At 39.6% G+C, this 25202-nt stretch overlaps 1 protein-coding gene across 1 annotated transcript in view; it reads left to right on the top strand.

The window, feature by feature from the left end:
• Window positions 1–24503: 24503 nt before the first annotated feature.
• Window positions 24504–25202, top strand: part of lhx1b (LIM homeobox 1b) — a 9461-nt gene continuing 8762 nt past the window's right edge. The window contains exon 1 of the mRNA XM_027178758.2: window positions 24504–25124. Within this exon, the coding sequence (XP_027034559.2) occupies window positions 24955–25124 (170 nt within the window). The 5' untranslated portion in view covers window positions 24504–24954. The remainder of the gene's footprint in view (window positions 25125–25202) is intronic.

Raw genomic sequence — 25202 nt, forward strand, 5'->3', positions numbered from 1 at the left:
TGTTGCGCTTGATTTTTATTGTTGTTATTTATATCATCTCCTAAATAACTAATAACAGATTAACAATTAGACGAACCCACACGTTGTGTCTACACCTGTCTGCTTTTATTTGGCTCCAAAAGAAAGCATTGTTTATGTATTTTGTTATTCCATGTTTTTCAAGACAGTTTGAAGAAATCCTTCGAGGTTTATGTCAGACATCGTGCTCGTCCTCGGACCCCCTGGCCCGCCAACCCCGCCCCCACCTACGCCCCATGATCGGCCGTAATATCCTATTAATGAACACTCTAAATTCAAAGTCAGCTGCTCATTTTGCAGGCACTTGCCGAGTTAAGAGGAGGAATTGGCCTGTCTTTATTAATACGCAGATGAATGAGAAGAGCCGCCGGGCCAAGGGCAGGCCACCGCTTTTAACCACCCTGGATTTTTATGTATGATTGTGGATGGAGACGTTATCGTTCTCGTCCTATGTGCATCAAAAACCCATGGCTCGCTTCTGTCACTTTCCTAAAGTAATGAAGTTGAGCAGGGGAGGCTCAAGGTTCGCATCACGCTAAGACACACTAACCATCAGCGGTTGTCCTCTCGCTCCCCTTGAGCGCTGCTCGTTTTATTACGCCCTGTCAAATCAGATCGGGATGGACATTCTCCCATGGCACTTTTAATCAGAGGTGATAATGGCCGTGTTATAGATCGCAGGCTTGTTATTGATTGATTGAGACACAGGAAGCTTAGCATGATGTCTACATATGCTGCGTTCAGAAGGTGCAAGCTATCATGTTGAGAGGTGGCACAGTTGGTGGTATGTTGTGCGATGATAGTAAATGGAACAGATTTCCATTTGTGCAACATTCTGTGATTAGTTAACAACGAATAATTTCCTGTTATCACTTAAGCACTCACCATTTTTATTCTTTGGCAGTTAAGCAAACAAAAAGATGTTTGCTTTAGGTTTGGAAGGTTCTTGACAAACCTTTAGGACTGAGAAACTCTGGAATGTTTCTTCAGCCCTGAGATAAACATGTGACTTCAAATCAACGTGGCTGCAAACGTCAACGACGGTAAACAACGTAGCACTTTTTTACGTAAATGTGTTATACTGTATACAGCAGTGACTGGTTTATAAGTCTTACGGTTTTGAGGCACGTTTACATCAATCATCGCAGTTAGGTGGACAGACAGACAACATGCTTTCCTCCCAACTTGTAACTCATGTATTTAGGTTGAAAATTACTTATTACAGAATTATTCACAAATATGTAACTGCTGATTTGTGACACATGCATTAAAGCTACAATTTGGACTAAAGCTTTTAAACACTCACACACACACACACACACTCACACTCACACTCACACAGGCAATCATTCGTCGTCCAGCTTTGTCCCTGTCAGTCTCAGGGGAGCCGTGGTGTGAAGAGACAACAGCAGCTCTCTTATCTGAGGAATCTCCAGAGTGTAGTATCAGCCCTGTGCAACACACACACACACACACACACACACACACACACACACACACACACACACACACACACACACACACACACACACACACACACACACACACACACTGCATCCTCCTGCCAGTCAGCATGAGCCTGTGACACAATCTGGGTTTGGTGAATCAGCTCTCGCGCATCACCTCACACACAATCCATCTTTCTGTCTTTCTCACTCTTTTCTTTTTCTGTCAGGAAGTCCTGAGGCGTTCAGGCTCCTCCCATGCTCCCAGACGCAGGCCTACAGCTAATCAATGCAGCGCAAATAGTTTTATTGACAAGACAAATGTTACATCTGCATCGGCAGGCGAGATTTGAACAAACTGTGTATACAGAGTGAAACAGCTGGGCTACTAGAGCAATAACAAATAACAAATAGAGAAAAAAAAACACGTCTGATGGCGGACATGATTAGTGGAAATTTTTTTGGATTGTTCTTGGTTGTCGTGAACATCATTTTTGAGCAAGCAGTAAAAAGATTTCCTCAGATTTAACCCTTTCCTTTAACCCTTTGCAACCACATTAGATGTATATTTGGATCGAGTTGGTGTTTCATTCATTCATTCATTCATTTTCTACCGCTTATCCGAACTTCTCGGCCGTCATCGGGCATCAAGGCAGGATACACCCTGTACGGAGTGCCAACCCATCACAGGGCACACACACACACTCTCATTCACTCACACACACACACACACACACACACACACTATGGACAATTTTCCAGAGATGCCAATCAACCTACCATGCATGTCTTTCAACCGGGGGAGGAAACCGGAGTACCCGGAGGAAACCCCCGAGGCACAGGGAGAACATGCAAACTAGGACAAGGCGGAGGTGGGAATCGAACCCCTAACCCTGGAGGTGTGAGGCGAACGTGCTAACCACTAAGCCACCGTTGGTCCGACACCGTGACCCCAAGTTGGGGTTTGGTTTATGCAAATGATATGTAAATAAGAACGAGTGAACGGGAATTTGAGACCTTCTGTGCAGAACTAATCATAGACACCAAACATGTCTTGGCATGAGGGTAAAAAAATGTCCAAGTTGAATTTTTCCAAAACATGACTGTTTTTTTTCCAAAACGGTATAGTCTCTCTGAAGCAGAAGTGCTGGAGTGAAGTGTTGTTATCGGTGCTCGTCCATCCTTCAATGTGTTAGTGGGAAACCTCAGAGCTGTCAGTATGTTTGCCACTCAACTGCAGTGCTGCCCCATGATCCTTCATTTTCTCCTTGTGTATGTGTGTGTGTTGGGTGTTGGGTGCTAGTGTTTGAGAAAGAAGCTTAGCGCTCACACCTGTCTCGGCTTCGGTGGCTGCTGAAGGACAGTAATGAGTGTAGTAGTCAGAGTTGAGTGTTTTTGGGAGTTGTGGGGGTGATTACTTTGGATCATCCTACAGTATGAAGGAGTAGGCAGAGGCTTGTAAAATCATGGAACATTATATAGAAAATTTTAACAACAGGCAAACATGTTGTAACCCAAAATATGATGATTATGTCCCTTTGTGAATATTAGGATAAATACAGGGATAGGGATAAATACAGGAATCTACAGTCTGGGCTAGAACAAAATCAGCCCTAGCCATGTGTCTGTATGTGATTATGTGCGGTGGTGTTCTTTAAAACGTTCCAAAAAATCCAAATATCCTTTGCTGTAAAATGAAGAGTCTATGATCATTTGGCAGACATTTGTATCCAAAGCAACTTACATTTATCTCGTTTATACAAATGAGTAATTGAGGGTTAAGGACCATGTTTAGTTAAGGGACCAAGCAGTGGCGGACCTGAGATTTGAACTAACAACCTTCCAATCAGTAGTCCGACACCTTAATCACTGAGATACTACTTCCCAGAAATGGTATGTTCCTACCAGAGCAGAGCTGAATCAAAAGTCCAAGGTGCGGAGTCAGGCCTGATTTGGCTCCTTCTACTTGAGCAGAGTGTAGCTAAATATCCAGGGGCTGGAGTCAGACCTCATCTGGTTCCTCACTCCTGAGCAAAGTCAACCAAAAGTCTGATCCAGCACCTACTACTTCATCAGACTGTAGCCAAAAATCCAGGAGTGGAGTCAGACCTGATTTGGCTCCAATGCATTTGGGTTTGAACCAAAAGTTATGGTTATAGGAGGAATTCTGCAATAACGACTATGTCAAATAGTCCACCTTAAGACAAGCAAGAAAATGAATGGGAAAGTCCTGCTACAAGGACAAACTTTCTTTCTTTCTTTCTTTCTTTCTTTCTTTCTTTCTTTCTTTCTTTCTCTTAAACTTACATTTCTGAAGAAACCGAGATCTATTTTTTTAAACTTTAATATATTAGAGGGAGGGTGCTATCACTTTTGCCTCATCTGTAATGGCCACATTTTCTCTTTAACTCTAAGTCTGATCCATCTGCAGTCATATCTGTTAGATATACGGTCATTTCCATTACTCCTCATCTTTCACCTTGCGAACGCTCTCTGATGGTCTGGAATAATTCAATTAACAAATGACCATCTATATTTGATTAAGGCTTTAATAATCGCTGGCCCTGGCCGGATAACTTTTGATAACGGCCCCCGTAGAAGATAATTCACTTTTTAAAGTAATTACAGTAGCTCTATTAGGGCTCCGGTGATGGACTTCTACCATTCATTTGTAAGCAATTTGTAGACTCTTTAGCAGTAAGTTACTTTAGCTTTTGGGATTAAGCTTTAATTCCACCAAGTTAATGGACTTTTAATTAAGACCATATTAACTTCATGCTTCAGATCATTAATATATTTATGTGATTGTTGGTGTGGAGAAACTCGTAACTAGGCTACAGTAGGTTCAAACAATAGACCAGAAATAACAGAAAATATGAGTTTAATACGATAAAGAAACAAACAGCTTGTGGGAGAATTTACCTCAGAACGTATGTCTCTTTTACATTCAGTAAAACATTATACGGCTAATCTGAAAAATGTCGTGTTCTTTGTTTAGCGGTGTGCTTAGGTCTAGTTAGACACAAAAAACGTGACGGTTTAAATTTCTATATTATTCGATTTTTGTTTTTAAACAGTCAATATATCCCAGTTAGGGTTCATCTAAATAATAATTATTATACTTCTGTATAATAATAATTAATACTTCTGTACACTGGCCCACATTGAGTGGAAATGTATATTCAGTGACTATTTTGTCATTCTTAATGCGTTCACTTTTGAAATCTTTTAATAATTGTGAAATTATGCCATTTCTATAAACTAACGTATTGTTCCATGTGTGGTATAATTTAAGCAATAAACCCATTCAAACCCTGACAGAACATACGGGTTAAGATGTTGGGAAAGCAGAAAACGACTTAATTGCTGACGGCGAGTGAAAGGCGTTCTGTGGGGGACCTCAGACGGGTGGAGGAGTGTGTAAAAAGGGGGATGCGGTGCTCTGGATGTCCCCCGCTGGGTGATGCATTGAGGGCTTGAATGAGCGGCCTGGAGGCTCGGCTTGGCTCTGGAGGACCCTCAGGGCTGGATTGGTGCGGCTAGGTTTTATCAGACGCATATGTCTTGGTCCCAAGCTGAAGAGGCTGATGCCTCTGAATAAAAAAAAAATAAAAAAATAAAAAACTGAGGTCATGGTAGCGGATCAGCTGTTACATTAACATGCTTCATAGCTCAAGTTTGCAGCCTCAGCATAGTGTAATCAACATAGCAGGTGGATCTAGATACAATGTTCTCTATATCAATAGAGTTGAACAGTTTCAAATAAAAATTAACCAGTGCTGTCATTATGGGTGGAGTTAGTTACAAGTACCACCTTGGCTTTATTCCTTTTATACCAGTGCAATTTATCAGTGATTACAATCATTGTTCTTTTTATCCGTCTATAGTTATGTATATAGGTTTCTGTTAACACTTCAGATTTTATCTGTCAGTCTCTCTTTCTATGTTAATGAGACCTTGCAGCTTGTCCTGTTACAGAGAAACCAGTAAATAAAAATGACACTGACACTGGAGACTCCTTCCAAACTCTAAACCATGAAGGTTTCCTCACAGAAAATAACATCATATATAAATAATTCCAGACCTAAAAAAAATCATCGAGTCGTTATGTACAATGAAGCTGCCATGGTGCATGTTTTGATTAGTGGTTGCCATAGTAACAATGATGTTAGCCATAGTAACAACTAAAGTGTAACTGATTCAAAATCAGTTTTCTTGCCTCTAAATCCAAATATTTTAGTGTGTGTCCTATTGGAGATGCTCCATATGTGCATACAGTTGCAAGGCGCTCATGTGAACACACCCACATCTAGTCACAGTCCTTCATGAAACCCTGAAGTCATCGACTCAAACTGAAAATACATGATTTCTGGTATGTGCGAACGAAGCGCTATTAGTAGTAGTCTTATGGAAAAGATCCAGAAATGAATCCTTCTGACCAATCAAAAGTAAACAGTTTGTCATTCATTCATTCATTCATTCATTCATTCATTTGCTTCAGGCTGCCTGTACAGGGTTAGTACTGAAAAAAAAACTATAAATGTATAATTGAGGCAGGATCCAATTGTGCTGAAGGTTAAGGGTCTTGCTCAAAGACACAATGCCATGACAACCAGTGCTGGGATTTGAGAACACATCTTTGAGTGCAAGTTTGAGTAATTGGTGGTGGTTGAATTAATGTAAGTTGAGTTGAGTTAGTTGTGGTTAAGGATTTTAAACCACAGATGTAAAGGTCACCATTACACACTTTCCAGTATGCTCTGCTGGACCCCAGAAGCCATTGAAATAAAGTTTTAATGAGAGCAAATGCTGAGGCGTACTTGTTGTTTTATACTGTATGTAGAATATTACATTAGAACTTTTACTTTAACTCGCTTTTACTTTTAGTTGACTTTATTTATTTATTTTTCTTTACTGCCAACCCTGTTGCTGTAAAAGTGCCAGTAATTCTACTTTGAAAAATAAATAATATATTTAAAAAAAGTAATTCTCATTCTAAATACATATTAGTATGAAGCTGAAGCTGAATATTTGACGACTTTTTTCTTTCATTTTTTTGCAATTGATTTTTATAAAACGTCCATAAAACGTAGATAAAAAAAAAACATTTTCAGCTGAATGAAATAAACCTGTTATCAAAGCTTCTCAAGATCGTAACTTTAATCCATTAGAGTCCTTTATGTTTTGTTAAAAATATCTATAAATTATTTAATTATTTGTCCATCTCTGTGTTTATCAGCCTAAATATTTCCCTGAGTTATCTAGCCAAATAAAAAAATGTAAAAAAAAAAAAACGCCATTGCTCAAGTGAAGACTTCCAGCTACTGTGAGATTAAGAGCCCGATAACGACAGCCGTGTTGACATTCCCTTTCTAACTGTGACCAATTAATGACGGGGCCTGCTAAAAGAGCATTTCATTAGGGTTTTTTTTTAACGCCCTTGGCCATGGCGCTCGACTGCGAGCACTCAGCAGAAAATAGATTAAGACATTAACTCCTGAGAGTCTGGAGGCACCGAGGACATGAAGCCTGAAGGCTGGTTGCTCGCTGCTCCGTCATTCATCACACGGCTGCTTTACACAACTGATATATTTGCTCTTTTTTTTTCGTACCATAATCTGGTGAGAAACTGAAAAGCTTTTTTTCAGTTTTTATTGAGGTTTATTGAGGAAAAACGAGATCTTCAAAGCTCTTGAGGAAGAGGAAGAGAAGTCTGTCTGAGTTTGCAGAACATTTCTTGGCGCACTTTTCTTTAGATACAATCATTTGTGTCTAGTCATTAAACCGAATTACTGTAATGAAGAAAAGAGAGAGAGAGAGAGAGAGAGAGAGAGAGCAATTGTCTGAAAAACAAGAAGAGAGACACACAGAGACAGAAAAAAGGAGGGTGTGAAGAGATAGATTTGACATAGACCTAAGGAAAAATGGATAGATGAGAGAGAGAGAGAGAGAGAGAGAGAGAGAGAGAGAGAGAGAGAGAGATAGACAAGCAAACAGAATGATGGAGAGATCATGAGGAGAGAAATGTGTGCAGTCAGAGAGAGTGATAGACTGACAAAGGGATATATATATATATATATATATATATATATATATATATATATATATATATATATATATATATATATATATATATTAGAGAGAGAGAGAGAGAGAGAGAGAGAGAGAGAGAGAGAGAGAGAGAGAGAGAGAGAGAGATGTGTCCAGTGTATGATGAACGAATGTCTCACAATGATGGAATGGCAGAAAAAATACACAGCACAGAGAAGAGGCAGCAAGTATGTGTGTGTGTGTGTGTAAGTGTGTGTGTGTTATTGCAATCAAATAGAATATAAAAGCTACGGCTCATTGGATTAATCTGAAAAAAAAATCCAAGTTAATGACACTATAATATAAAAATAAAAACACACTGAAATAATATTTTGATATTTCAGAGTTTCTCTGTCCACTGACGCTGTTGTGTAAGAGTGTGTGTGAGAAAGTGTGTGTGTGCGTGCTTATGCAGGTGCAAGTATGCCTATCCATATGCATGTGTGTATGAGTGCATGGGAGAGTGTGTGTGTGTGTGTGCCTGTGCATGTCAGTGTGAGTTTATGTTAATGAACAGCGAGAGGACATGCTGTGTGTGTGTGTGTGTGTGTGTGTGTGTGTGTGTGTGTGTGTGTGTGTGAGAGAGAGAGAGAGAGAGAGAGAGAGAGAGAGAGAGAGAGAGAGAGAGAGAGAGAGAGACAGACTCATGACTTTTTGAATGAGATAAATGGCTTACAGATGGCCCACTCAATACACTAAAATGAGACATGCAAAGGAGGGGGCGGGGCTAACTCAAGAAGGGGGCCGTCCAAGCAGCTGGGCACCTGTCTGTCTCCTGTCAAGAGAGACATAGAAGCATATTTACATTTGGGTTCATTCTCGTGGCAGACGATACCACACACACACACACACACACACACACACACACACACACACACACACACAGAGCTACTCAGCAGTGTCTTCCTTGGATTAGGGGTCGAAAATATCACGATGCGTGATAACAGTGCTGATGAATTCTCGATTCTGATTGGACAAAAATTCTTTTGAATTCCTTTTTATTTTTGTATCCTGGGCTCATAATACTGCTGTAAAGATCTGATATCTTACAGTTTCTGATGTTAGAACTGATATGTTATTGTTCCTATTGTTTTTATAGCAACAACGTTATAATAACGTGCACTGTTGCTATAGTAACGGCAGACTTGTATAGCATAACTTTATGGGGTCAGAATTGTTTCGTTATTCTGAATAAATACACTATGATCCACAAATAAATATAAAGAGTTTCACAAATATTTTTACAATTTTCACAAAAAGAAATGAAATTCACAAATAAATAAAATGGGATTTGCAAATAAAAAAATATTTATAAATTGTATTTATTTGCGAATTGCTTCCTGCTCATTTGTGGATTGCGTTCTGTGCATTTGTGGATTTGAAACATTTCTAACGTCAAGACGTGCACAAGAATCCACAAATAGGTGGACTCCGCCCACCGTCTACTCCAGCCAATCGGACAACGGTCTCGTGGCGCTGACCAATCGTGGCACGGTCTACCTCAAACCAATCACGATCTGATTTACGCGCACTATCACAGTGTAATATGTACTGCAAAATACGATTAAAAAAAATAATAATAATAAACATTTGTCGCAGATTCGAGCCCAATCTGGTAACCCTGTATGGATTGTAGCCAGCACTAAGGGTTAGTTCAATTCTGCTTTCTTTGGAAACGATTTCAGCATCATCAATGGGTCCAGGGGTAGTGTGAAGAGCGAGTAAATCAGAACGTGATTGGCTGGAGTAGACGGTGGGCGGAGTCACCTATTTGTGGATTCTTGTGCACGTCTTGACGTTAGAAATGTTTCAAATCCACAAATGCACAGAACGCGATCCACAAATGAGCAGGAAGCAATTCGCAAATAAATACAATTTATAAATATTTTTTTTATTTGCAAATCCCATTTTATTTATTTGTGAATTTCATTTCTTTTTGTGAAATTTGTAAAAATATTTGTGAAACTCTTTATATTTATTTGTGGATCATAGTGTATTTATTCAGAATAACGAGACAATTCTGACCCCATATAACTTAAGTAATGTTGATGTTCTGGATCTGTGGATTATTTATTGGATTAGCTGTAAGCAGGAAAGTCTTAGGCAGCCGGTGCGAGAACAGTGTTATTGTTTGGAAATGTTGTGATGTGAGCACCTTGTTTTTAGGGGATTGATCGTACACAGAAACGGATAGAAATCTGCTGTGTCATTGTATTTAAAAGTAAATAAATAAAAATTATTATTGATTGCTGTCTTTTGTATTCTGTGTCAATGGATCACAACGACTCTGATTTGACCCGGGCGATCAGGTGAAATCGCCGATGAGGTCACTTTCTGAGGTGAAAGGTCAACAAGAGGGCGAGGTTCGAGTCTCCCGTTCCGTATCATTCGGCAGGGCTCGGTTAGTGATTAGCTAGAGTGAGCAGAGTGGGAGTGAACTGCAGCTGATTCCTCCGTCTGTGTGTATTGTTGTACTGATTAGTGACACACACACACGCACGCACGCACGCACGCACGCACGCACACACACACACACACACACACACACACACACACACACACACACACACACACACACACACACACACACACACACACACTGCCCTCCTTCTGTTTCTCTCTCTTTTTCTCTCTATTTATTTCTGTCCTTCAGTTCATCCGTCGCTGTCTGGGAACCGATTCCGACCACGACGTCAGTATTCAGCACGTAAATGCCATTTGATCATTATTCAATATTTAACTGTAATAAATACAGCACATTAGTCACTCTATAATAATGGAATCATCCACATGTTTGGTGTCAGCACCGATCCTGTCTCCTCAAATCCCTGAAACTTCTTCTACTTCACAGGAAATCATGCAAAAATAAAAATTATTATTTTTCTATTATGGCCATTTAGTTGCTCAACTGAAAGTCAGTACATTTGGTAATATGGTAATATTAATATGGATGTAAAAGCAGATATTTTGAATAATTTGCCTCACACCTCCAGGGTTGGGGGTTCGATTCCCGCCTGTGTGTGTGGAGTTTGCATGTTCTCCCCGTGCCTCGGGGGTTTCCTCCGGGTACTCCGGTTTCCTCCCCATGGTAGGTTGATTGGCATCTCTGGAAAATTGTCCGTAGTGTGTGATTGTGTGAGTGAATGAGAGTGTGTGTGTGCACTGTGATGGGTTGGCACTCCGTCCTGGGTGTATCCTGCCTCGATGCCCGATGACGCCTGAGATTGGCACAGGCTCCCCGTGACTAGATAGTTCGGATAAGCGGTAGAAAGTGAATGAATGAATGAATGAATGAATGAATGAATGAATGAATGCATATACAGTATGCATGCAAAATAAATCAAAATGATATGAATTATGTTTATGGCATAAATACACGCATAAATTCCATCTACTCCACGTGTTTCCGGTTTTCCTTCCTCAGTCAAAAAAACATGCTGTAGGACATCTCTAAAAAAAATCCGTTTAGGCGAAAAGAGAAATGTTTTATTAAGAAAAATACCTTCAAGCCAAAAGGTGTAACTTTACATGCAGGACATTTGAGTAACGAAGCTAAATATTTCCGTATGTTTGCATGTTCATGCTTACGTTTTTACCTTTTCACAAATAAATCAATAGATAATATAATACATATATATTAAAGATTCCAGCTCTGTTAGAGGAATAATCCGAGCGGATGTTAACACATCCCGGCTGTCTGATATTCAATCGGTGTAGATTATATTTACCCAAGAAAGAAAAAAAAAAAAGACCCGGGATCTCCGTTCACGAGAGGAGAAAATTCCCAAATGTGATTATGGAGATGAGGAATTAGTGCGGAGATGAGTCGAGGCTAATGCATGGTAATGACCTGACAGCAGTACTCCTGCCCCGCCGCCTTCATTAGCATATCTTCCAGAGCAGACAGGTGTGGAGGCGAAGTGTGGAGGACGGAGAGAGCGCATGGAGAGCACGGCAGAGTGATAAGAGGCTGCAGGCTTTTGTGGAAGATGGTGATAATGTAGGCATGAGATAATCTCCTCTCTGTCTCTCTCTTTCTTTTTTCTCTTTCTTTTCTTTCTCGCTCCCTCTTTTTTCTGTCTGTCTGTCTGTCTGTCTGTCTGTCTGTCTGTCTGTCTGTCTTTCTTTTTTCTTCTTATCTCCCACAGGCACAGGATGGAGAACGTGATGGGGGAAAAAATGACGTTACAGCATGATACCTGAGTAATCTGATATGTATCACGATGACGTTAGATTCCATGCAGCTGTAGCTTAAATATTATATTATTTTGTTTTATTCACCCACCCCGGTATGCTTATAAAACCCTTAGAGTTGGCTGGCTTCGAAAGTTTTGGCACCCTCTATGAAAATGTGCAGAAAATAATACCTAAAATGTCTTGAGCTTGAACATGCAGACTCACTGATTAGTACGATTTCTTTTTTCTTTTTTTTTCTTTTTTTTAAATAGCAGCTTATTTTCTTAATAAGGACCTTTTTTGGAAAAAAAAAAGAAACTTATTTTTTTTAATTATTGGCACCCTTCCCACTAATATTAGGTGAAGCAACAGCATGACAGACTCTCAAGGAAACCACACTCCCCAGCCACGCCCCCACCCAAACCCCGCCTTCATTCGATTTTTAGGTATGAGCCTGTGGATGCTGGGTTCACTTTTGATTTCACCAATTTGTTCATCTTCAGTAAGCAGTTTAGACTGATTGAGCCCAGGACCACTGAGAATGAAATGGGAGTACACCAGTGTATTGAATGGACACACATCACACACACACACACACACACACACACACACACACACACACACACACACACACACACACACACACACACACACCTTTGTTCAGACACTCATTCACACCTAACAGCATGAGTTTGGAGCCCCCCGTGTACGTTCTGGCATGTTTTTTTGGTTAGTAGGAGGAAACTGGTGAACCAGGAGGAACCAACATAGAAATCATACTTCTGTAAAGTTCTTTTATAACTTACATCATATTAAATATTACATAATCCAGTGTATTTGGCCGATCTTTTGTCTTTGATCAAGGAGCCAACCATGACATTTTGGCATTGCTGGACCTTCACACCGTGTACTGTATTTACTTTGTAATTCAACCACTTCAACCAATAAGCCACTGGAATTAGCAAAACTATTAAATCCTTTGAATCAGTGCAAGCTTTTTGGATCAGTCGGATCCTTCATCAGCCAAATATACTGGATTATGTGTTATTTTATACAATGTAAGACATTTACAGCATTAGCAAAAAATGAATTATGAGCATTCTGAATGTTTCCTCCTTGTTCACCAGTTTCCTCCTACCTCAAGTAAACATGCCACTAGGTGGACTGCGGAATCTTAGGTGTGATTGTGTTTGTATGTGTGTGTGTGTGTAATGTCTGTCTATGTGATGGACTGGTGTACATCTGTCTATAAAAATTTTATCAGAAAGCTGTCCCCTGTGCCCATTGTAACCCCAGATTCCACTTTATGGTTGACAAAAGTCCAACCTGACATCAAGAGTGATTATTTATCTATGTAACAATAGCCTTCCTATCAGCTCGAATTAGTCCTCTCTCATCAACACAGTGGTTCCTTTCCACACAACCGCTAGTCAGTGGGTGGTTTTTGTTTTGTGCGCCATGATGTGTAGAGATTGTTGTTTGTGAGATCAGATTGAAGTTCCTGAAATACTAAAAGTGGAACTAACGATCACAACACATTCACTGAGTCCCTGAGATCAATGGATAAACTCGGGGTTTACCTGCTGTGCACAATACCCAGTCCAGAACACACACATATGCACACATGAAACCTAGCAAACACACACACACACACACACACACACACACACACACACACACACACACACACACACACACACACACACACACAATATGATGAACTGTGTATGCACCTCCACCATGCTGTGCAGCGACAGATAAATCATGAGCATTATGTCACGCTCTACTAGCACACACACACACACACACACACAAACACACACAACATAATGCATCATTTTATCTGTATCCGGCACATTCTGTCAATTTCCAGCACACAGTCCTTTCCCGTAATTCACGCCCGACTGCCCAGGTGCTTACGGCTCCTCAGATACAATCACCGCATCGACGAACACGGCGGCCCGGATCGACCTGCTTTCTGGCCATCAACAAAACGAAACGACCCGGCTGCAGCTTTTTAATAGGAAATACTAGCCTTCATTATGCCAATTGATCAGCACATTCGCAGGCCGTTATGATATTATAGGCCACGTAGCCGTATCATTACAGACCACCCGGGCGTCCGTGTCCATGGATTAGATGTCAGTGATTTAGGATGGTGAATAAAATTAGATCATGATCATTGTTCACTGGCCTGATGTTAAACTTAACAATGATAACAAGCTAAAGTTAGCTAACAAGCTAACTATATTTTGTTGATTTTTTTTTGTTAAACACTTATTAAAGTTTGAACATGCTAAAAAATAAGTAATGAGGACAATTTTATTTATTTAATTTATTTGCTAGTTTTATTTATCCAATTATGCCCATAGACATTATTCTTACTGGTAATCACATATTTTCTCATTTATCATCAACTTTATTTCCCAAAAATATTGTTTGTATTTGTTTGTTTGTTTGTTTGTTTGTTTGTTTGTGCCTATAGACAATATTTCTGATGATCACAATAAATTTTTCACAATAAATAATGTTTTGTATCTTCACTTCACTTAAATAAGATTTTTTGTATTTTAAATCAAATCGTTCAAAACTTTATTGTTATAAATAGTAGCATTTATGACCAAATAAATGCTAGTATTTATAACAATAAGTGGAAAAAAATATTGTTTATTTTATGCTCATTATTAAGATGAAGATACAATAGTATCTAATAGTATTTAAAACAAATTTTTGTGATTTTATTTGAAAAATGTTTTTAATAGGCATTGGATAAAATCCTAAATATTATGAAATATTACTAAGAAATTACTAAGAAAGAAGTGTTGAAAAAACATAATTGATTAAATATCAAATAATAAAATAAATATAAAAATAAATGTTAAATATTACATTGAATTGTGTATTTTAATACAAAGCATATTTGTAACGTTTAAGCTATAAAATATTTATATAAATATTGTTTACTAGTGTTATATTGAACTTATTATTATTATGATGTAACTTTTAGAAATGGATTGCAATAAAACAGAAATATACCAATTACTGGGAAGTTCATGTTTTAACTATAGGGCTAATTAACACATTAGTACATTGTGAGTACAAGGCCTGTAATCTTAGTGATGCTTTTTTTTTTATGAAAGGGCCCAAAGACCCATAATGAGCAATCAAAAAGAAAGGAAAGAGCTTTTAATCACTTTTTTTTTCACACCCCTGATCACTGGGTGGGACTCTGGGAGCCACTGTATCAACTGCCGCTGGTATTGGGGGTTAATCGGGCGTGAGGGTGTGTGAAGGCTCCATCTGGACGTCGCTCCGGGGCCGAGGGGCCGAGTGACTGGCACATGTTGGTGAATGGTGGGTGTGTGAGGGGGCAGTGCCCAGCTGATACACCCCCAGCTGACTAATGGGAGGAGGAGGAAAAAAAAGGGGGGGTGTATATACTTTTACTGTCTCATTTCTTCTTCTTTTTTCTGTCTAAATAAATAACCAGTGCCTGTGTACTGTACGTTCTGACAAAGCAAAGCAATTCGGAAAATGTCAAACACATGCAAGAATTTTTCGGCTTTACTACATAAATAAAATCTGCACCCCAAAAGCGACTAATCCGAATGCTTATAATCATCGTCATCGTCATCATCAGCATCATAATCGTCATCATTTTTTTCTTTTACTAAGGCTGTATACGGTGTGATGCACTAAAGTACACTTGTTCTCTTGCTGATTGCTTTGTAGACCATTTTAGCAGCAGATGACAGGAGGACTGATTGATCCCACATCTCTCTCTGGAACCAGAGGCTGATAAGCGGAGAGAGAGAGTGAGAGAGAGAGAGAGAGAGAGAGAGAGAGAGAGAGAGAGAGAGAGAGAGAGAGAGAGAGAATATCTCTTCGATGGGGTCACAACCTGTCAGAAAATGGTGCCGATTACCCTTTCTGCTGCCCTGTTTTTCACAGACGGTAAAAAAAATCTGAAGTATTGTCACAAAGCTATGTTACCTAGAAACTGTACATTTTTGTATCCTGAAGACTAGCTTTTACTGAATTAAACATTTTTATAAATAGCTTTTACTGTTCAAAACTTTGACATGGCAGTTCCAAAAAATGTTACAAATAAAATTGTACCATATGAACAATTGTGGACCTTTTTTTGTTGCCTTGTAGATTTCAATCGATAATAAATCAGTGAATCTTCTGACCAATCAGAAACAAAGCTTTAACAGTACCAGGGTATAAATAAAAGAGTTTTATTGTTTGTACACGTGAAAGTAGGATTTCTCAATGAGCTCTCACAAAGGAAAGTTGTAGAAACTTTAACCAGTTTCTACCTTAGTGAAGAGCTCTTTAGCGTTCTAGGTCCTCAGTTACCTTATTAGAGTAAGTCTGTTGTGTAACCAACTTTCTTGCTGAATACAAGAGGCTTAAAGAGAAAGGTTAAATCTGTAGGTGTTGCCACCTTGAACTGTAGTTGTCCAAAGACATGCGCTGTAGGCTGATTAGCATCTCTAAATTGTCTGCAGTACGTGATTGGGTCGAATGTTTGTGTGGTTGTGCCCTGTGATGGGTTTGTACCCCAATCCAGGATGTCCCCTGCCTTGTCCTCCGAGTCCCCTGGGATAGGCTCCAGGTCCATAGCAAACCTGCGTCGAATAAGCGGTAAAGAAAATGGAATGATTTTCAATATGAAATTTTCTGGAAAGGATCTTCGACACCTCAGACTTGAAATTTTTGACAAATATACTGTACATGTTTGAACTATGAAGGGCAAAATAGTACACGGTTTAATATAAAGAATGGTTTGGTAAGTGAAGTGAAGGTGTGAGACATGTGTCTCACCATCATTGCCTACTGGTTTGGTCAACCGTGTCCACACACACACAGGCAGAAATACCCATCCAGAAGCACATGCAACGACTGTTAGCCTCACACAAAAGCAACTCAGCTGGCCGCCACTCCCCTCTTGACAAAGGTCTGACCTCCTTGTCCGTGTGCAATTGTGTGTGTGTTGCCTTGACGCATCCCCTCCTCCTCGCAGTCTGCCACTTCGCTCCTGCTCTTTGCCAACTGCTCAAGGCACGACTCAGGCTCCAGGGCCTCGGGTCCGCACTCGGCTCTCCCGGTCAATTAAATTCAGATTGAGGATAAATGATCTGCAAATTATGTCCCAATAAGTGAGTGAGTGGAGTGTAGTTAGAGACTAGCTGGTCACAGCCGGAGGACACCGCGTCTGCCACGGCTCTGTCTGTGGGGAGTCGGGAAATGAAACAGACGGGGAAGGAAAAAAACGGAACTTGGAACAGTGATGTGTTACTGTGTGTGTAGCTGTCTGTAGTATGTGGTGTTGGCTTCTTGTTAAGTATGTTAAAATAGCTCTCTCTCTCTCTCTCTCTCTCTCTCTCTCTCTCTCTCTCTCTCTCTCTCTCTCTCTCTCTCTCTCTCTCTCTCTCTCGGTCTGTGTTTCCTAGCAGATACTTAACAATTTCTGCCTGATTTTCGTTTTTCATTTTATGGCAATTGAAAAACAATTAACAACTAAAGAACACACCGTTTTCTATAAAACAAAATTCACTTTAGGAGAGGAAACAGTTTCATTAATTCACGCATGCAAGAAGAATGTGATTGTGTTTTGTCTGATTTCGCAATATGTTAACTGTTTATGACTAAAAGTGTTATGCTTTTCTGGCCACAAGCATCAGAATCTTAAAGTTTCTAATCTGGTTGTTTACTAACTTCAAATGTAAAAATCATTTCATTCAATTCGAAGACAATTTTGTTTATTTCAATCATTTCTACTACACAGAAAAATCATTCTATTCATATCAGTTAAAGATTAAAATATTTGAATAATCTTATATACTGTTTATTTTTTATTCATAATCTCACTAAGGAATTAAAACGTTTTGACATTAATCAATAATGAGCAATAATCACGAACACATTGGTGTGACGTGGCCCAGTGCGAAATTCCTACTGCTGTATATCCTTAAGTCGTCTATTTTATTTTATATAATAACATATAATAACGTGTCTTCAATTTTTATTTTCGACAATTGCCAATGTTTAAAAAACACATCATAGTTTTTCTACTTTACAATTACGTTTAATGTGGGAAAAGCTATCTCGCTATAAGTTAGTTATAAATTGATTTTGTGATTTTAAATATTCAGAAATGAACTCAATTCCGTCAATTACGCATTGCTAGCTCGAAAATGACAAAAAGTCTTAGAGAGACAGAAAAACAAAACAATTTCACTTTTTATTATGTTTTTAAGTGAAAAAGATCTTTCCAAAAATTTTGTAAAAACAGAAATTTCCGGCTTTAACCCTGTACGTGAAAGTGCTGACACTGGAGACTCCTTCCATAAATATACGAATCAACAATTACAAACCCTTTTAATTACACAAGTAAGTTGTTACTATAGAAACGATCATGTGATTCTGGGTATTTGCCCCTGAGCGGACGAATGAAGGATAGTTGCCTATTGGATGTGGCAGACAGATTATCTTTTGCTCTGCTAATTTTTCTTGCTTTTTCAGCACTTGTCTGTGTATTTAAATATGTGCAACTGATCATGTAGACAGAGAGAGAGAGAGCAAGCGAGAGAGAGAGAGAGAGAGAGAGAGAGAGAGAGAGAGAGAGAGAGAGAGAGAGAGAGAGAGAGAGAGTGAGAAAGAGAGTGAAAGGCATGTAACGGCTCTTGTCCCCGAGGGTATGATGACACTAAAGAGGTACATGGGGGAAGGGGACAGGGGGATCTCCCTCTGCGACATTCTGTCCTTTTACAACCCGGCAAAATAGCCTTTTAATTTCGCCCAGCGTCTGGGCCGTCTGCGAAGGCGCATGCATCAATCTCCATCATCAACATGCTCTAGGCGCTGGGTCTCGAGGGATCTTTCCTTCTCTCTTTCTCTCTCTCCGCTATCACACTCTCTATCTCTCTCTTTACCGCTCTCATCCTTTTCAACAAACCAGGATTGGAAAAAAATAGTGTTTAGTTTTGGTTCTTTATTTATTTACTACATTTATCTACATTAGCTTAACTGCATAGGCCGAGCTTTGTTCTTTGTAGAGCTGTACTGTTTATTTCATGGTGTATAGATGGTTTAGGCGAGACAATACCACCACAGTCTTGAGCATGGCAGCTTTACATCATCGAGTGAGATAAATCCTTGGGCTATTGGCAGGTCTGAGAGAGAGCATGTCAATACGGATTATAGTTAAGCTTCTGCTCTTCTCATGGGTCGCTTCTGGCACGGGCTTTCGTGTAAAAGACGCTTTGTGTAAAAAAAAAATTTTTTTTAATTCAAATGATCAAGAAATGATATCTGACAGGAAGCTGTGGTAAATAATTAGTTCAGAGTTTCTGCTTTAAGATGGTTACAGGCGTATATCTAGAGTCTTCATGTAAAAAGATCCCTATCAACCTGGTGATGAAGCGAAGTAGAGGAAAGTGATGTCGAATCCCATTATCTAGGATTTCGAAGCAATGTAGGAAATATAAGAGAACGGTTCATCTCAAAGAACTGGAATGACCCGGAAAGACACGAGTACTAAAGAATCCATGATCAATGAATCGATGGGTCAATTCCCAAGAGCGGTCTTGCAATGGGAACACTTTTGTTCAGTGTTAAATCCTACAACAGAGGGTTTTCTTTTAAAAACACAAAGGTTCCTGAGCGGTGCAACAGAAGAGCGTTCACATTATCTCCCAAAGATCATGTTTGAATCTTGACCTCAAATCCCAATACCATTCATTGGTGCCAGTCCTAGAGAGGAAAATTGGCCTTGCCGTCTGGTTGGGAAAAGATGGTGTTTCTCTCTCTGGTCAATCTGACATCTGTAAGCTCATCGATGCAGAAGTGAGAAGTTAGTTAGTAACTGGCTTTAGGTGAATTGACGCAAGGACAAGCTAGACCTCAACCTCTTTGATTGGTAAGAAAGATCTTGTTGGTGGGTGTAAATTGGTAGGGGTGGTTGGTTTGGGGGATGTTACAAGTAGAACCCTTTTGGAAAGCAAAAACTGCCCAACTTCCCATGAAATTCCAGAGGAACCATTGTGTACTGAATGAGTGATGAGTGTGCTGAAAGATGGTCAAACTTCAACTGGAAAACCATTGATTCTTGAATCTTGAATAACTTCCTGGTCAAGAATCTAAAACCTAAAATCACAGGAACACTTGGGGTGATGCAGGGACATGATAAAAATCAGCATAGCTATAACACCACATCTCTGAAAGTAGGAGCCAATTAAAAAAGAAGATGGTAGATCGGAATTAGTTCTGATAGAAAACTCACATACCCACGGTTTACAAATACTGCGAATTAGGCAGCTTATTCATGCTGAGGCAGCTTATGTTTGTTGAAAATTTTCTGAGGCATCCAGAGATTGTACCAGCTCCAGTTGTGTTCCGTGTCATGAAGATTTTGGACCTTCATTGAGATGAAGCCAACCATGTGAGGATCCTAAGGCATCTAAAGATGTACCAGCTACATTTGGATTCCGCTTCATGAAGTATTCAGACATTCTAAGAGGAGATGCGAACTCCATGTGGTCTTTGAGGACAACAACCTCCTCATCAATACAAAATTCCCAGACTGTATATTTACAATCACACCCTCCAGTTTCACCCAAATAAGGATGAGGTTCCCTTTTGAGTCTGGTTCCTCTCAAGGTTTTTTCCTCTTCCATCTAAGGCAGTTTTCCCCACCACAGTCACCTCAGTCACCTCAGGCTTGTTCATTGGGGATAAATACAAACACATTTAAATATAAGTCTAATATATAAGCCTAATAGGCGCCCGAAATGAGTTTCCTCCGCAGGGTGGATGTTTCTTATGTTCTGTAAAGCTGCTTTGAGACAATGTCCAAACATTTTCTTACTCTCCTTCTTGAAGGGCTATAGCCTGGGGCAGATACGGTTCTCACTTTGAAAATGATATCATATGGAAAGGAAAGGGTTTTCTGTGGATGGGCACTATGCTGATAAATGTTAGCCACATGAAGAGGATGTCACGAGAAAAGAGACCGACAGCTTGTTTGATGTATGAAGGCGCCTTTGTGGAAAAAAAAACAGAGCCGTCACTGACTAGATGTAGTTCTATTTTGTTGTGTTCTGCTTGTATGTGTTTTTTTTTTTAGCCCTTAACCACTGAAACACCTGAAGTGGTATTTTTGACCCTGTCTGGCTAAGTGTCTGAAAAGCAAGTCGTAGGTTTCTAGGGCAGTTAAAAACAAATGTAGTATTTATTTAACATTATGGAAGGATCTCCAGTTTTAGCACATTGTAACAGTAACTTTTGTTTTATCCCTTATTTGGCATATGTAGATCATTTTATTCTAAACACATTTGCATTTAACCTTTAAAACCCAGGCTCTAACTGCAAATTGGACCATAATAGACATCCCGAACTAAATTACAAACCCATACGCGCCGACCCTGAGCTGCACGGGTTTATTTATCAAATGTTAATCAATTGTGTTTTCCACAAATGAGCCTGGCCCCGCTGGGTTCCCATCTCATCTTGTTAAGACCAATTAGCAGCAATTAACACATGCTAATGGGATGAAGTGGGATCCAAAAAACAAACAGTGGGAGCTCGTGTTTGATTACTGTGCATTGAATAAGAGCAGCAGAGTCACAGCACAATGTAACACAGCGCTTTTTAGCCCCAAAACATCTGTAGATCTTTGACAGACTATTTTATGTAGACCTTCACCCCGTTTGGTTCTTAGACTGCTTGTGATATATATTTGGAGTTTGCAATGTGAAGATTTCAAGTGCTTCATGCTCAGACTATCAATAAGTACATTTACATGAACGAAATAAACCGTTTTCAATGTTAAAGGCAAAATTGAGGACACTTGCAATTGGTTGTGGGATTTCATATACACATAATTCAATAATTCAATTTCATATTCATGGATGATGGAATAATAAGCAAACAGCATGATATTGCATTTATTGGTATTAAATATTGTAGGGGCCAGTCGTTCTGATGAAATATTAAATTTATATAAATTGTGTAAAAATCGTATGTGAGGGAGAAATAAGAAAACTGTGTAAAAATCACATGAAAAAATTGAACAAAAAAAAAATTCAAATCTCTTGTCGAATCAAATGGCAAAACCAATTTATGTAAAATCGCATGTAGAAAAATAAATCTATTTTAAAATCGCAAAAATAAAAAGAAATGGTGTAAAAATCACATGCATAATTGAATAATTTATTTTAAAAAATCACATAAAAATGTATTTTTTAAAATCACGGAGAAATAAACAATCAAACACCAAAAAAGAGCCCATTATGACAAAAAATGCACATTAAAAGAAGAATTTAGGATACATAACATTTAAAGTGACTAATAACGTAGGATGTAGGATTCTTGTGTTACTTTTTTTAAGGGCATTTCTTTCATTACATAAACCGCAACATCAATAGGCATCGACGAAAGTGTTTATTTGAAATTTACTTCAATATTTACCACAGGATTCTGTTAGAAAAAAAATATATGAATGGGGTCATGGGTGTGAATTATTATTTTGTCAATCTGGTACTCTTTGGTTTTGTAGGGGCCATAACAGGGCGAAGGACAGAACTCGTTTTATAGCCCATAGATCACGCAGAGAGCGATGCTTTATTCCTTTCCGCTGAGTGATGGATGGATAGATCACCAGCGTCTAGCACGGTTTTATGTTCAGAGTGTAAGAAGCGAATGAAATGTATGGCTAATGTACATAAGCAGGGCAGTGCAGAGCCTCAATACAAGACAGATTATAGAACTTCATTATGGCTCCGGCTGCGTCTCAAATCACATACGCTGGACATTCATACTTCAGGATTTATGGCTTTAAATAATGCTCTGTGTTCACATGCTTTAAATAATATAGATTTCCTGATTCACACACCTCGTCTCAGATCACACTGACTGGATGTGCATCACTCCACAGGAATGGGAAGTTTCTACTGGACACCAAAATCAGACACACCGTCTGCATCCTACTGAAATGATCCTGAATCATGTGACTTTACTTATGATTCATTTTTCATCTTGGATTTCTTCTCCATGTGTTGATTTTCAAGTGTGAGTGTTTTTAATTGTTCACAGTTTTGTATGTGATGATTTTTTTTGCACAATTCCTTTAGTTTTTAGTTTTTTTCCCCTTAAGTTTTGAGAGTGATTTTTACACAGAATTGTGTGTGTGTGTGTGTGTGTGTGTGTGTGTGTGTGTGTGTGTGTGTGTGTGTGTGTGTGTGTGTGTGTGTGTGTGTGTGTATGTGTGTGTATGTGTGTTGGTGTATGTGCGGGTGTCTCTATCTGTGTGTGTGTGTGTGTGTGTGTGTGTGTGTGTGTGTGTGTGTGTGTGTGTGTGTGTGTGTGTGTGTGTGTGTGTGTTGGTGTCTGTGTGTGTGTGTGTGTGTGTGTGTGTGTGTGTGTGTGTGTGAATGTCTGTGTATGTGTGTGTATGTGAGTGTCTGTGTGTGCGTGTGTGTGTGTGTGCGTGTGTGTGTGTGTGTGTGTGTGTGTGTGTGTGTGAGAGAGAGAGAAAGAGAGAGAGAGAGAGAGAGAGAGAGAGAGAGAGAGAGAGAGAGAGAGAGAGAGATTTGTGAGAGATTGTTCACAGATTTGTGTGTATGTGTATGTGTTGGTGTCTCTCTGTGTGTGTGTGTGTGTGTGTGTGTGTGTGTGTGTGTGTGTGTGTGTGTGTGAGAGAGAGAGAGAGAGAGAGAGAGAGAGAGAGAGAGAGAGAGAGAGAGAGAGAGAGAGAGAGACTTAATCCCGTACAGATCCGTCACTAGGTGATATCCCGGGGTATCTGCGGTGACCAGAACCCGGTGCCAGCTGCGTGCCTTCTGTTCGCTCCGTTATCTGGCGCTTCCCGGCGTGCGCACGTTTTGCCCCCAGCGCGAGATAACGTCTAAACCGGACTCCATGCTCTGATCATTACTGATTCCCTGCGGAACAATTGCGCTGAGACGCTCAGTGCAACCGAGCTGGAAACTGTCGCGCTTTGCTTTTCCCACTGTAACTCCGCGTATCACTGAACCTGCAGCACGACTTGTCATGCGAAAAGGTTCGAGTTTGATCTAAGGTCTTTCTTTTACACACAACCTACTGTAACATACGACATCTTCACATCTGAAGGTTAAAAACAGAAAAAGCATCATAATCAAAGTAATCAGTCCGGAAATGGATTGCGATTTGTTACAATTTGTTCTGTCTGTATACTGACCTAGAAATATAATCTATTTATAACCCCGACGCTGTTGACTTCTCCATTCTGATTGGTCAGGAGGTGTCGCTTAATGTTTTGTTACAGCAGCTCTACATTTTGAGCAATTTAAAGAATAAGTTCATATTAATATTAATAGGCTTGTGAATATTAATAAAAAATAATAATTTCCTATTGAAAGTATTGTAAGTTTAGTTATGAAACTGAAATAAAGAAAAAATTAACAATAATTAAAGTTGAAAGTTATATAATATATATAATTATATGTATATACACACATGTAGTGCCCCTGTATAGGGAGCCACCTCCCACCTTTACACCTCTATGAACTCTTTGGTTCCGGTCCAAAATTGTCATCTAGACGACGGCCACTGCTCTAGCGTGACTACAATCTGATTGGTTCCGGTCCAAGGTGGCGCCCTTGTCACCTAGACGGCTCAAATCTTATTGGTAATGGTCCGTTGTGACGTCACTTGGTGGCGGTGGGTGGGATTGTACCGACTCACCCGGTTTGGCAGGCGCGTGCCAGTGTAGAAAACTGAGGACTGCGTGCAAAGAAGTGTTTACGGGACGAATCAATGGCTTGTAATGCTGTAGATTTGCACTGACAGGATGTCAGCCTTCGCAGTTTGACAGTTCAGGAAAATTCTTGCACTTTCTTGCTTTTTTTTATTTGTGTCAGCAGGATACAAGCATTATTCGAGACAAAATGGACGAATAGCAAAATATATATATATATATCTATTTATATACATATATACATGCTTACAGATGAATCCTACATGCAAGGCTTTTGCAGACTATTTTGACAATCTCATCTTATCTCATTTTATCTCGGGATGATTTGGCATTTGGCATTTGGGATGTTAAGTCGGATTTGATGAAGAACTCTTCTCAAGGATCTCTCATCTATTTTGGACTGGAGAATCTTTTGCTTCTTTTATTGCATAAGCTTTCTGCGTGTTTCCGCGTGTCTTTGCGTGTCTCTCGGGTGTAAGCATGCTCCAGTGCGCCGGGTGCGAGCGGCCCATCCTGGACAGGTTCCTGCTGAACGTGCTGGACCGCGCGTGGCACGCTAAATGCGTCCAGTGCTGCGAATGCAAGTGCAACTTAACGGAGAAATGCTTCTCCAGAGAGGGCAGGCTTTACTGCAAAACAGACTTTTTTAGGTAAGCGATAAAGGAAAAACAGAAGGCAAAACACGAAGACGAGACACATGGACCTTCTTCATCTATGTGCACATATGT

This window comes from Tachysurus fulvidraco, chromosome 26, assembly GCF_022655615.1.
Source record: "Tachysurus fulvidraco isolate hzauxx_2018 chromosome 26, HZAU_PFXX_2.0, whole genome shotgun sequence".
In the NCBI taxonomy this organism is placed as follows: Eukaryota; Metazoa; Chordata; class Actinopteri; order Siluriformes; family Bagridae; genus Tachysurus; species Tachysurus fulvidraco.